This window comes from Meriones unguiculatus, chromosome 12, assembly GCF_030254825.1.
Source record: "Meriones unguiculatus strain TT.TT164.6M chromosome 12, Bangor_MerUng_6.1, whole genome shotgun sequence".
NCBI lineage: Eukaryota > Metazoa > Chordata > Mammalia > Rodentia > Muridae > Meriones > Meriones unguiculatus.
Genome location: NC_083360.1, coordinates 62,910,530 through 62,924,007, shown reverse-complemented (window position 1 = coordinate 62,924,007; position 13,478 = coordinate 62,910,530). Strand labels below are relative to the sequence as shown.

At 39.2% G+C, this 13,478-nt stretch overlaps 1 protein-coding gene across 1 annotated transcript in view; it reads right to left on the bottom strand.

Moving 5' to 3' along the window:
* Ccdc171 (coiled-coil domain containing 171) overlaps positions 1-13,478 on the bottom strand; it is a 324,843-nt gene that overhangs the window by 260,494 nt on the left and 50,871 nt on the right. Inside the window, exons 8-9 of the mRNA XM_060365796.1 lie at positions 9,508-9,600; positions 7,282-7,442 (exon numbers count right to left, since the gene is read on the bottom strand). Of these exons, the coding sequence (XP_060221779.1) occupies positions 7,282-7,442; positions 9,508-9,600 (254 nt within the window). The remainder of the gene's footprint in view (positions 1-7,281; positions 7,443-9,507; positions 9,601-13,478) is intronic.

Sequence of the window (13,478 nt, the reverse complement as noted above, 5' to 3'; positions counted from 1 at the left end):
GGTTAATTAAACAAACTTGTTGTATGTGTTAAGAGTTGTTTAAATCACAAGCTAATCCCATTCGTGAAGTAATCATGAACTGCTTCATTTGTTCATTCAGCAGCGCTCTCTCTCTCTCAATCTGTGTGTGTGTGTGTGTGTGTGTGTGTGTGTGTGTGTGTGTCTGCCTTATTCATCAAGTACTAGTCTAGGCATCAGAAAAGAATATGAGCAAACCATATGGCAACAATAAAAAAATAAAACAGATAATAAGATTGCTATAAAAAAAAGACAAGTTACCAAAAACTGGTGCAGAAAAAAAGAATGCTGAACTCAAGAGAATAAGAAGAATAAGAGATATGAATGAACAAGTGAATACTCCGTGAGAGGAGCAGATAATGAAGATCAGTAGAGGCTACTTTAAAGCATCTAAAGGTAGAAACTAAAGAATGGAAGAATGTGCCGGTTATTTTAAAATCTGAAGTTCATGTATGTAAGTCCGTATGTTCTGGGACCTGAATCCAGGTCTTTTGAAGGATCAGCAGTGCTCTTGACTACCAAGCCATCTCTCCAGCACCAGAAAGATTTTTTTTAAGATTTATTTACTTATTATATATATACTATTCTGCCTGCATGTAAGCCTGCATGCCAGAAGACAGCACCAGATCTCATTATAGATGGTTGTGAGCCAACATGTCATTGCTGGGAATTGAACTCAGGACCTTTGAAAGCATAGCCACTAAGCACTGGTCACTGTAATCTATCATGTGACCCTTTTTCACAACTCTGAAGACACTGCCCTGGAGCTACAAAACCAGATCTAGCTGGCCATGCCAACTTAGCCAAAAAGAGTTTGGCTTCTCCCATTCCAACCTAGGTAGTTGTCCTTCCCATTACTCATGAAAGTGCAAGTTTATTTCCTTAATTAAAACAAAATTATTTAACTACTGGTGAAGTTCTGCTACCATTTACTCTATGGCTTCATTATTAGCTATTGCTACATCAGGGCTTCACATCATACCCTAAAACCCCGTATTCTCAGAGCTATAAACTAAAAGTGTGGCTCAGGGGCTGAAGAGATGGCTCAGCATTAAAGAGCACCTGCTGCTCTTGCAGAAGACACAGGTTCAACTCACAGAACACCACTGTCTACAACTCCAGTCCCTGAAGCTCTGATATACTCTTCCAGTCTCTTGAGAACTCCAGGCATGTACATACATTCAAAACACACATAAAGCGAAATAGTTTTAAATATAATTCACAAGAGAGAACATTAGAAACAAACAAAAAAAAGACAAATGCCACATTTAAACTCATCTGTGGGATGTCAATGTATTGAAAAGTGCACATGCACAGTCAGTTCATGCACGCCTGCACACGCAAAATGAAAACAGGAACCATTCAGTGGAGGAAGGCGCCATCACTAAAGAGACAAGGAACAGTTAAATATGAAGAAAGTACAATGACACACATGTATAGTGCAGAGGAATTTTAACCTAACAACATGGCTGCTCTGGCAAGGGACCACATCTAAAAACCTTCTAGGTCTATGTGATCTGGCTGGAATGCAGAGTCACCCTGGATTACAGTATGATCTGGCTGAAATACAGTACGTACCTTTAATCCCAAACAATGAAAGGAAGATTTGTTTATAGAACAAAGAAGCCATGTTTGAAAGTGACATCTAACTGAGAGGCAGACAAAGTGACAAAACAGAGAGTTGACAGATTAGTCAAAGATAGCATACTGCCGATTCTCATAAGAATAGCACAGACAAGAGAGGCTACTTAGGAGTAGCACAGAGGGAAGGGGGGGTAGAAATAGCATAGTGTGACTAGTGTGTGTGGTAATTTTACCTGGACTGTTTTACAGAGACAGGCTGCAGAGAGAACAAGGCAAAAAGTGAGAAGGAGCCAGAAGATTAGAACATATTGCCAGCGTTAGTTTGAGGACAAGCAGAGCAATTCATCTAGATGCCGAGAGAGAAAGCAGACTGAATCACTCAACTTGAAAAGGAGCTTGGACCAGAACAGCTGAGTTGAACCAACCAGCAAGAGTTCAGAAAGAGCGAGGAAGTGTGAGTCTATCAGGAATAAGTCTTGGAGGCTGGAACACTCTAGGCCTAGGTTAGTAGACAGAGGCCGGTAGCTGAAGCTTCTGAGGGTCAGGTTACAGAAGATTAGATTGTACAAAGGCTAGAGATTCTTACTGTATTACTAGAGAAACTGGAAGTCATACTACAGAGTGGTTACTAAGCATGACTCTCCCCTCTCCTTACAGAGGTAATTTCACCTACGAACACTCATTTAAGTGTTGTTTCTTACTGGCTGTATTGTAGCAGGTGACATGAAACACATAAGAGCATCACCTATTGGACTCAGTGGGTTAAAAAATAAATAAGTAAATAATTATAAGAGGAGGATATAAATTTAGGAGGAAGATGTAATAGAAAGTAGGAGGGAAGAGTGAAGAGAAAATATTATCAACATGCATCACATATATGTATGAATTTTTCAAGGAATAGATAAACTTTTTTAAATGTAGCTCATGATTTCTACCAAGTAAAAAAATATATTATTCCAATGTAAACACAAAACAAAAAATTCACTATTTTATAGGCTTACTAAAATTAAAATGAAACTTTAAAGATTCTGAAAAACGAGAAGTAGAAAATGAGGTAGTTCATTGTTATGATTTGAATATGAAATATCCTCCACGGGTTCATGCATTGAACACTTAGTCCCACTCTGATGGCACCGCTCTAGAAGGCTGTAGAAACCCTGAGAGGTAAGGACCAGCTGAAAGAAGCGAGTCTCTGAGAAGTGGGCTCTGAAGGTTATAACCCAGCTTATTTCCCAACTGAACTCAGCACTTCCTGGCTCATTAAGATGTAACCAAGCAACCTACCATTTCTGCCACCACGGACAAGAGATGTCCTCACACCTCATCTTTGCTAGCCTGAGCTGTGAGTTAGAATAAATCCATCTTTGCCCAGTGTGGTAGCACGCCTTCAAACCCAGCACTTGGGAGGCAGAGGCAGATGAATCTCTGTGAGTTCAAGGCCACTCTGGTCTACATAGTAAGTTCCAGGACAGCCAGGAACTGTCTGTAGAGAGACTCTGTCTCAAAAAGAAAATCAAATGTAATAATAATAACAACAATAATAAACCTATCCTCCAGGAAGACACTCAGGTCAGGTGTGCAGTCAGGACTCTCAATCTTCACATAATATTCTCACAGCACACATAAACAGCTTTCACAGGGTACACAAGAAAAGAGACAACAGAGAGGAGAAAAGATCTGCAGGGACATCAGTGAGCACAAGGACTTCAAGTATCTAGTTATCAGTGCTATTGTTATTAACGTGTGTTGTAACACAATTACATGGAAATGAAAAATGACTAAGGGGCTCTAGTAGTCACTTGTTTTCACTGTGACAAAAGCGATGACAAAATAATTTTAAAGGCAGAAAAAGAGCTGCCAGCAAAATGACTCAGAGGGTAAAAGCAAGTTTTAAGTCTAAGTTCAAATCCCTGGGACCCACATGTAGGAGAAAACCAACTCCTGTAAAATGTTTTCTGACCTCTACAAATCTACCGTGGCACACATGCATGCACAAATACATAAACACATACACACACTAAATAAAAATGTTGAATTTGTTAATAAAAAAAATCAGAAAGATGTCTATTGATGGTTTATAAGTTTCAGAGCATCTTAAGCTGGCCTCTTTGCTGATAGGCCCTGAGTAAGACAGACCGTCACAGCAACAAGAATGTAGTTGAGCAAAGTTGCAGGCATCAAGGCAGCCAGGAGGCCAAGCAAACCGCCAAGTTCTGGAGCCACACTGCACCCTTCAAAAGCACACCCTCAGCCACCTACTTCCTCCATCTCCCTATAATGATGCAAAATTATGAACTCATCAACTAAATTAAGGTCACAGCCCTTAAGAACCAGCCACAGACTAAGCCTTCAGCACATAAACCTTTTTGGAGATACTTCCTATGCAAACTATAACAGGGTCATTATATATTAAAAATAAATAAATGAAATCAAGAACTTGGTTATAAGTACTCAGAATCATTTTGTATTGCTGGAATACAAGATCTGAGCAAAATGTCCAACCTCCAAAACAGAATAAACAACAAAACTTCAGGAAAGAATTTCCTTGGGAAAAAGAAAATTCCTTGGAAGTCCAACTACCTGTGACACAGGTGAGAGATTCTTAGAGCAGGGATCTTGAAATTTACAAGTGCCACCTGTAGAGACCCCTGCTGCATCCATGAGAGAATTTTCTGCCTTCGGCTTTGATTCTGCCAGGGCAAGAAATTTATCAGTTCAAGGATGTTTATTATACCACTACTCAAAATCTTTTAACCACTAAGAGCCCAATCTGCCATCTTGCAGGTTTACTTCTTACATCAAAGCAAAACTGAAGAAATATATTAGACTTTTCATAAAAGCTCTTCACATATATTTCTATGTTGCTTAATATTTAAGCACACATTTGAATATTTGAAAGTATTCAAACATAATAAATGTGCAGATTCAAGCAATGATTAAAATGAATGAAACTATCCTGAGAATAGTAGATACAGGATATGATCCTAGAAAAGGCAAGAAAACTCAGCGAAGGGCCAGCGAGATGGCTCAGCAAGTAAGGTGTTTGCCATACAAGCCTAGTGACCTGAGTTGGAAAACCTGAAATCCCAGTGACTAGGGAGGCTGAAGCCGAAGATTCCAAGTTTGAGGGTTATCTAGACTAATAAAAAGTTTGAGATCAGCTTGGAAAAAAACTACGTGGGACTCTATCGCAACACAAAAATAGAGTAAGAAATTATGTGTAGTATCATGAACCTTTAATCTTAGCAAGTGGGAGGCACAGGCAGGCAGATTTAGTTTGAGGCTAGCCTGGTCAACGTAGCTAGTTCTAGGGCAGCAAGGAATATTCAGATATACACTGCCAAAATAAATAAACACACACACACACACACATACACACACAAAGAGTAAAGCTAACAATAACAGTATAACTCTTATTTGGGGGACAATGGTTTAAAATGACTACTATCAAGAAATTTTTTGAAACATATATTAAAATCTTCCATTTTTTATAGCATTTCATAGAATTTTCAAGATGAAGCCTTTTCAGATAGAAAAGGGTGAAATCAGCAGGAGTCAGATGCTGGCACCCACATGTGAACTATGAGTCCTCACCTTTATTTAGACTATTTTCATGTCTGCAAAACTGGTATTAAAAGGTAAAGGAGAGCTGGGTGGTGGTGGCACACACCTTTAATCCCAGCACTTGGGAGGCAGAGGCAGGCAGATCTGTGTGAGTTGGAGGCCATCCTGACTACAGAGTGAGGTTTCAGGACATCTAGGGCTACACAGAGAAACCCTGTCTAGAAAAACAACAACAACAAAAAAAAAAAAAAAAAAAGGTAGAGAAGAAAGCTCAGTCAGTAACCTGCATGCCACACAAGCCTGAAGATCTGAGCTGAGATCTGCTAACTCCAGCTCTGGGGGAACAGACACAGCTGCATCTCTGGAGCTCACTGGCCAGCCATTCTAGCTGAATTGCTGAGCTCCAGGTTGTAAGAAGTTAAATCAGTTAAATAAAATTATTCGGTGGCCATATACAGAGTGATAATGTATATTTCCCACTAATTGTAACATTATTGCTACTACTATTATTTTTATAGTTCAAAAAAATCCTGAGCATTATCTCCCCATGTAGTTTACAAATCAAGGTATTTAAGACACTGTTTTTAGTTGTTATTTTGCTTTATGCAAACCCAATTTTATTTTAGATGGATTAATGCCAAACATTTGAATATTTGATCATCTAATGTCAATGACCTAGTTTATAAGTAATGTGTATTTTCTTGTTTCTGTTTTTGCAAGGCAGATTTTTCCCTGATTTTATTTGACACCAACTTTAGTAAAAAAGAGGAAAAGAAATACTGATCAAAGAAAGTATGCGTGTTAATCATGGTACCCACTGTAGCATCTCTCAAATAGAAATTGAAGAAAGTTTTAATCTACTGACCACCATAAATGCTCTCAGTTCAGAGATAATGCAATTACTTTTCTCCATACCAGCAGTGACAAGGACTCATCTTTATATCACAGTGTGAGCGTGATAAGCTACTGTCTGATCATGAGGCTAAATTGGTATAAGATTTTTCAACAAGCAGGAATACAGGCGTACTCTGTGACAATCCAGGATCCCACTTAGATCTTATTAAAATGACAGAACATATCAACTCAGGGTGTGTGTATCTGAATTCCTACATCTCTCAAAAAGCCGTTGAAGAAATTATATTTTGCAATTTAACTAAGTGGTGTTTTAAATGGATCAGTATAGCTAAGGCTTCTCTCATCAAGCTTTCAGTTTTTTCTCTCTTTTTTTAATTATTATTATTTATTACAATTTATTCATTTTGTATCCTGGCTGTGGCCCCCTCCCTCATCTCCTCCCAATCCCACCCTCCCTCCCTCTTCTCTTCCCATGCCCCTCCCCTAGTCCACTGATAGGGGAGGTCCTCAAGTCCTTCTATCTGACCCTAGCCTATCAGGTCTCATCAGGACTGGCTGCATTGTCTTCCTCTGTGGGCTGGCAAGGCTCCACCCCGCCCCCCAGGGGGAGGTGATGAGAGAGCCTGCCACTGAGTTTATGCCAGAGAAAACCCTGCTCCCCTTACTAGGGACCCCATTTGGTGACTGAGTCTATGGGCTACAACTGAGCAGGGTAAGTTTTAGGTTCTCTCCATGCATGGTCCTTGGTTGGGGTATCAGTCTATGCAGGGCCCCCCAGTGCTCAGTTTTATTGGCTCTGTTGGTCTCCTTTTAGAGCCCCTTCCCTGAAGGTCTTTCTATTTCCCCCTTCTTTCATAAGATTCCATGCATTCTACCTAAAGGTTGGCTATATATCTCAACCTCTGTTTTGATACCTCAATCAGTAGAGTCTTTAAGAGGCTGTCTGTGGAAGGCTCCTGACCTGTTCCCTGTCTACTGCTTCCAATAAGATACCATTATATTAATAAAAATGCGAGTATATTAATGTATTTATTTCCTGTGTATAAATGCATTTCTGGGACTACTTAGAACACTTCAGAGCAAGAAAGTATCCCCATAGTTACCTTCAAGGTCATCTGCATATATCTGATGAAGACCTTTGCTTCCTGCCTTCTACCGAGTTTAAGAGCAGCTTAATATTAGTATATAAAGTACTACATACTCAAACACAGCATTCATAAAACCTTCACACAAATTCAGAATTTTACATAAGATACTCACAAATTCAGTTTTGCAAAGCTTTCTTGTGCATTGTGCTTTTCTCTTTCATATGCACTTTCAACTTCTTTGAATTCATTCTTGATCATTTCTAGATCAGCAACAGCCTCTGCTTGGCTGGCTTTCTCTACTTGTAAAGCTCCTTCAAGGTCTCGAATCCGTAACTACCAGAAGACAGAGAAGTAATTTTGAGAAAGCTAAGAAATATTTGTTTCCATCGTACATTGAATAGACTCTTTTATCAACAACGGATTGTGAATTATCTAAACATTTCTTTCTTTCTGTTTTTGTTTAAAAGTAAAATAAACAGGCTATCTTTGAACCCCAGGTCTTCCTGCCTCTGTCTCCTTCAGCAAATCCTACCAGCCTATTACATACAAGCAACATTATATGGATTCAACAGGTTATACACAGGAATGTATGTGTGTATACAAATACATATATGCATGCAATAACAGTTAATGAAAATAGAGGTGATTAATTCAGAGAGCATGGAAGAATTTATGGGAGGGTTTAGAGGGAGAAAAGAAAAAGAAGAAATGTCATGAAATTAAAATCTCAAAAATAAAATATTAATGCACAAAAATCTAAAAAAAGAAAACAAAAGCTTAGTCTCTTTTTTAAAGCATGTGATGTAAAAATAGTACAGAAGAATGAAGAACTGAGACATGAAAAGCATGAATGAGTGTACTATCATCTAGCCTATCTTTACCTTCTATTGCATTCACATTTCTTTTATGAAATAGTTAAAGCAGTTTTTGAAAACTGAAAAGATATATTATGACATGAATATCATTATTAGCTTTAAAATGGGCTGGTAAGATGGCTCAGAGGGTAAAGGCACTTGCCACTCAGCCTAAGGACCTGAGTTCAGTCACCACAACCCGCATGGCAGAAGGATAGAATCAACTCAGACATGTTGTCATCTATAACCCTCACATGTGCATTGTGGCACACACACACTCACACACATAAATATACAAAAATAAATGCAATTTTAAGTTAAAAAGAAAAACTCTTAAACAGAGCTCTTCACCCCTGAGGGTTTTTTTCTTTTTCTTTTTTTTTTTTTTTTTACTGTAGAAGAGGACGCTCTGTAATCAAACAACTCTATCTAACTGAATTATTTATGGTTATAAGATCTGATAACTTGGATTTCATTTAATATCTGGAAGCAGAACAGTGCAAGGGACATCTGCAAGGCACAACTGAATTGAGGCAGAATTAAAGGTGGGTGATGGGCACACCGGAAGTTGATTTTAATAATCTGCCCACTTTTACATATATCTGAATTTTCCATAATACAACATCTTAAGATTAGACAAACTGCAGAATAAATATACAAAGTGCATTCTCTCAAAACAATGATATATAGCTGTTGAATAGCTAGCTATCACTTTAAGGAAAGTCTGTAACATTCTCTGTGGAATATTACAGAATATTACTGATCACACATCCTGAAGATAGCAAAAGCCAGTACACAGAAAGCTAAGCTTGGATAAATGGTAAAAGGAACAAGAATAAACAGAAAACAGAGGAAACTATTACTCTGCAGAGTATCAAACAGTAATATTTCGTGTTTCTCAAGATATTACACTTTGGATCTTGAATATAAGTATCAAAAGTCTAGTGCGTAGAACAGCAATATTGGGTAGTGCTACAGACCCACAGGAGAAGGAATCATAGAGAAGGCCCTGGTATCAACAAGAGTGTGGCCTCAAAGTGCAGTGGGAAACCAGTTTTACCCTCTCTTGGTTTGCTTCCTGTATCACAAAGTGGGAGATGTGTGTACTCGCCCATGATGTGGTGTCTCGCCAGAAAACCAAAGAAATGGGACCACCCAATCATGGCCTTAAGAAGCATGAGACAAACAAACCTTATGGACTTAGAGTTAAAAGTTCTCAACTTAGGTCATCTGTGCATTCCATTAAAAGTCACAGAACGCCAACTGATATTCACACAAGGCATTGGGTCTGTTGCAACACTGTGCTCTTCCACTGCAGTACAAATGCAGACACAGACGAGACAAAACTTAAGAGCAGACAGTGGTGACACCATGGCCTGAGGCTACAGTGTGCCACCATCACCCCTAATAGGGATCTAAAATTGAACTCTTGTCCTAAATGCAATTAGTGTCACAGCAGTGTGTTATCATTCTCAGCACATACCTTCCTTTCCTAGTTGTTACAACCTGAGAAAACTTATGCCAAAAATACATTTGCATCTTACCTGAATAATTTCAGAATTAAATTTTGATTCCAAATGTGCTGCTCTTTCTGCTTCAATGTTCTCTTCCAATTTCCTCATTCTCAGCGTAGTTGCCTAAAAACAAGTTAAGTTCAAATTCATAAACACTGGCATTAAAAGTCTATAAAGAACACTAATCACAGAATTGTAACACTTTAGATGGCTGAAGCTGTTTAGCCAGGGTGACCTAGAACCCATGATATCCCAAGGCCTAGTATTACAGGTATATCCCACATACCTGTCTAGCCCCGTGTCTCGTACTTTGCAGGAGGGGAGTGTGAGAACAAGGCTCAAGACAAATGTTCCAAAGCCTTGTTTCTTCTTTTTTAATCCAACTGAGGTACCGTTTATACGTCATTAATTAGGGAGTACATGCCACTCTGGGCACACATTTCCATGGCGGCTGTTTCAGTATAGAACACAGGCTGATATGTCCCCTCTGTCCCATGTCATTTCTAGAAACACACTCAGTGTCTTCATTCCAAGGAGTCATTCTGTGTTTCACAAGCACACAACTCACAAGGCACTTTTGTACCCCATCCTACTTGCTTTATTTAGATTTTACAACTTTATCAATATTTTTTTTCCCTTGAGATGGTCTCACAGTGTAGCCCTGGCTAGACTGGAACTCACAGATACGTGCCTGCCGCGGTCTCCCAAGTGCTGGGATTAAATATGTATCTACCATTCCCAGTCATTGAGTTATAGGCAATTGTTGATTCACTCAATGTTGGTGCCAGCAATCAAACTCGGGTCCTCTACAAGGGCAGCAAATGTTCACCACTGCTGAGCCATCTCTCTAACCCCCCTTATGAATATTTCTTAACAATTTATTACGTTAGAAAATAAATTCCCTGAAGCAGAAAACAGTTAATTCCAACGTGAAAACTAAGGATGGTTAAATCCAACAAGACAAAAGAACATAATCTTTGTATAACATAATCTCTTTTTTCCCTGTTTATATGGATTTTTGAAAGTTTCTCTGTGTAGCCCTGGCTGTCCTGAAACTACTCTGTAGACCAGGATAGCCTCAAACTCAGAGATCCACCTCCCTCTGACTCCCTAGAGCTGAGATTAAAGGCATGTGCCACTGTGCCCAGTTAACAGTATTCTAAAAGGTAAAGTTTTGACATTTATGTCCTCTACTGCTAGATTACTTTGAAAAAAAGTATTCCATCCAAAAATGAAACTAGTAAATATTAATAATCTAATGTGAATATTCAAACAAAATATTCAAAAATGGGAGATGATGAAAGTTGAATACTTGATGAAACTAAAGAATTATATTTTTAAGATTTACTCTATATGTGTGAACATTTTGCCTGCATGATTGTAAGTGCACCAAGTGTGTACCTGGTGCACTAAGGGGCAGCAGAGGGCATTGGATCCCCTGCAACTAGAGTTATGGATGGTTATGGGCCACCATGTAGGTCCTAGAAACCAAACCTGGAGCCTGCTCAAGAGCAACAAGTGTCCTTAAGCACTGAGCCATCTCAGCATCCCTTAATATTACTTATAAAAGTATGTTTAGTACTGATAGTTTAAACTTTCTATCTCTTTGAAATGTAAATTAGAGCATTCATGAATGAAATTATATTTGGACTGGCTTTAAATATATTCAGGCTAGCATCATTATTACCATTGGGGAAAAAACTGTTGAAAAGAGACAAGGACATAGGAATGGTCATCACGGTATCTTTTCATACTGTATGCTTGAAATTTTCCATATAGCATTTTTTTAGATTTCTTGGATTTATTTTGTGTGTCTGAATGGTTTACATGCATGTATGCCTTGTTCCCACAGAGGTCAGAAGGGGGCTTTGGAGCCCATGGAAATACAGTTACAGATGGTTGGTCCTCTGCAAGAACAAGTGCTCTTAACTGCCAAGCCATCTCACCACCCCCAAGATAATCTTTAATTTTAGGTTCTTTTGTTTTTTGTTGTTATTGTTTTGCTTGTTTTATTTTGACACAGAGTCATAATAACTCTGGCTATCCCAAAACTCCCTATGCAGACAGGCTGGCCTCGAATTCACAGAGTTCACCTTTCTCTGCCTCCAGAGTGCTAGGATTAAAGGACTTTGCCACCATGCCTGGCTAGCTAATTTGTTTGTGTATGACTGTTTGGTCTGCCTGTAAATTATGTGCACCATTTATGCACTTGGTAACAGAGAAGGTGTCGGATTCCCTGGAACTGGAGTTATAGGCAGTTGGGCTGGGAAATGAACCCAGGTACTCAAGAAGCATTTAATTGGGGGCTTGCTTACAGACTCAGAGGTTTGGTCCATGATTATCATGAAATCTCAAAGCCCACCTCCAAATGACACACTTTATCCAATAAGGCCTTTCCTCTTAATCTTTCCCAGACAGTCTACAAAACATTCAAATATATGACCCTATTGGAACCATTCTCAATCAAACTAACACACAACATGCACACACACACACAACTAGAACCAAAATAATGAAAAAGATGTAACAATGACCTAACTTCTGTTACCCAGTGTTGAAAAAAGTTCCTTTAACATTTTGACTTTATATTCTCAGAACAAGGAACTCCACAAATTATGGGTATAAATCATGGTATATAAATATAGCAGAGAAATTCTTATGCATAGCACAGACTACAACAAACAATAACCTGGGAAGACCTATATGAAATATATGTATGTGTGTGTGTGTGTGTGTGTGTGTGTGTGTGTGTGTGTAAGAGCCCAGCAGTTAACAGCACTGGCTTTTTTTCCAGAGGTCCTGTGTTCAATTCCCAGCACCCACATGGCAGCTCATAACCTTCTATAGCTGCAGCACCATGGGACCTGATGCCCTCTTTTGATCTGCAAATGTACAGAACATCCATGTACACAAAATACATAAATAAATCTTATTTAAAAATCATGTAAACCCTACAAGACAAAGTTGACTTTGTCAGTATGCAACATGTTCATTAAGATCAAGAGGCTAGCCAGTCAAAAAGAAATAGTCCATGGGCATTAAGAATAAGATTTTTAAAACTAATAAAGGACAAAGAAAAGAAGTTAGCCTAACAATATCTAAGAATGTTTCTCAGGTGCCAAAAAGTTTATAAGTTCTTTTTATCAAAATGATGGTCCTGTGTCAGTGGGGAGGGAGAGCACAAATACATGTCCACACCTGTGTGAAGAGACCAGAGAACAAGCTTGGGTCTTATTTCACCAACATGTTTTGGTCTAGTTTTATGTTTTTGGAGGGAGGTTGAAGTCAGGGTCTCCAGTGAGCCTGGACTAAGCAATCAGATTAGCCCAGGTAACCAGGGAGCCCCAGGATCTAACTGTCTCCATTCTCCCAGGGCTGGGATCAAGTCCAAAATAAGCACTTTAACCAAATGGGCTATTAACTTAGTCTCATATTTTATTAAAATATAAAATATTCCATAATTCTGTGATAAAAGGATCAATAAAATACTTTTATTTCATTTTTAATGTCTGATTTTTTTATTAATTTTTCATTTAACATCCCAATCGTAGGCCCCTCCCTCTTCCCCCCATCCCCATCCCCTAATCCTCAGAAAGAGGGAGCCCTTCTCCCTTATCAACTCACCCCAGACCACCAGGCCTCTTCAGGACTACCTACATCCTCTTCTTCTGTGGCCTGGCAAGTCTGCCTCACCCAGGGGAAGTGATCGAAGAACAGGTAACAGAGTTCACGTCAGACACAGCCCCTGATCCCCTTACTAGGTAACCTACATGGAGACTGAGCTGCCTATTGGCTACATCTGAGAAGGGGGCCCAGGTCCTCTCTACGCATGGTCCTTGGTTGCTGCATCAATCTCCACAGGACCCCTTGGGCCCAGGTTGTAAGCTCTGTTGGTCTCCTTGTGGAGCTCCTGTTGTCTCTGGGTCCTTCTACCCTCTCCCCGATACACACACGTAAGATTCCCTACGTTCTGCCCAAAGTTTGGCTGTGAGTCTCCACAT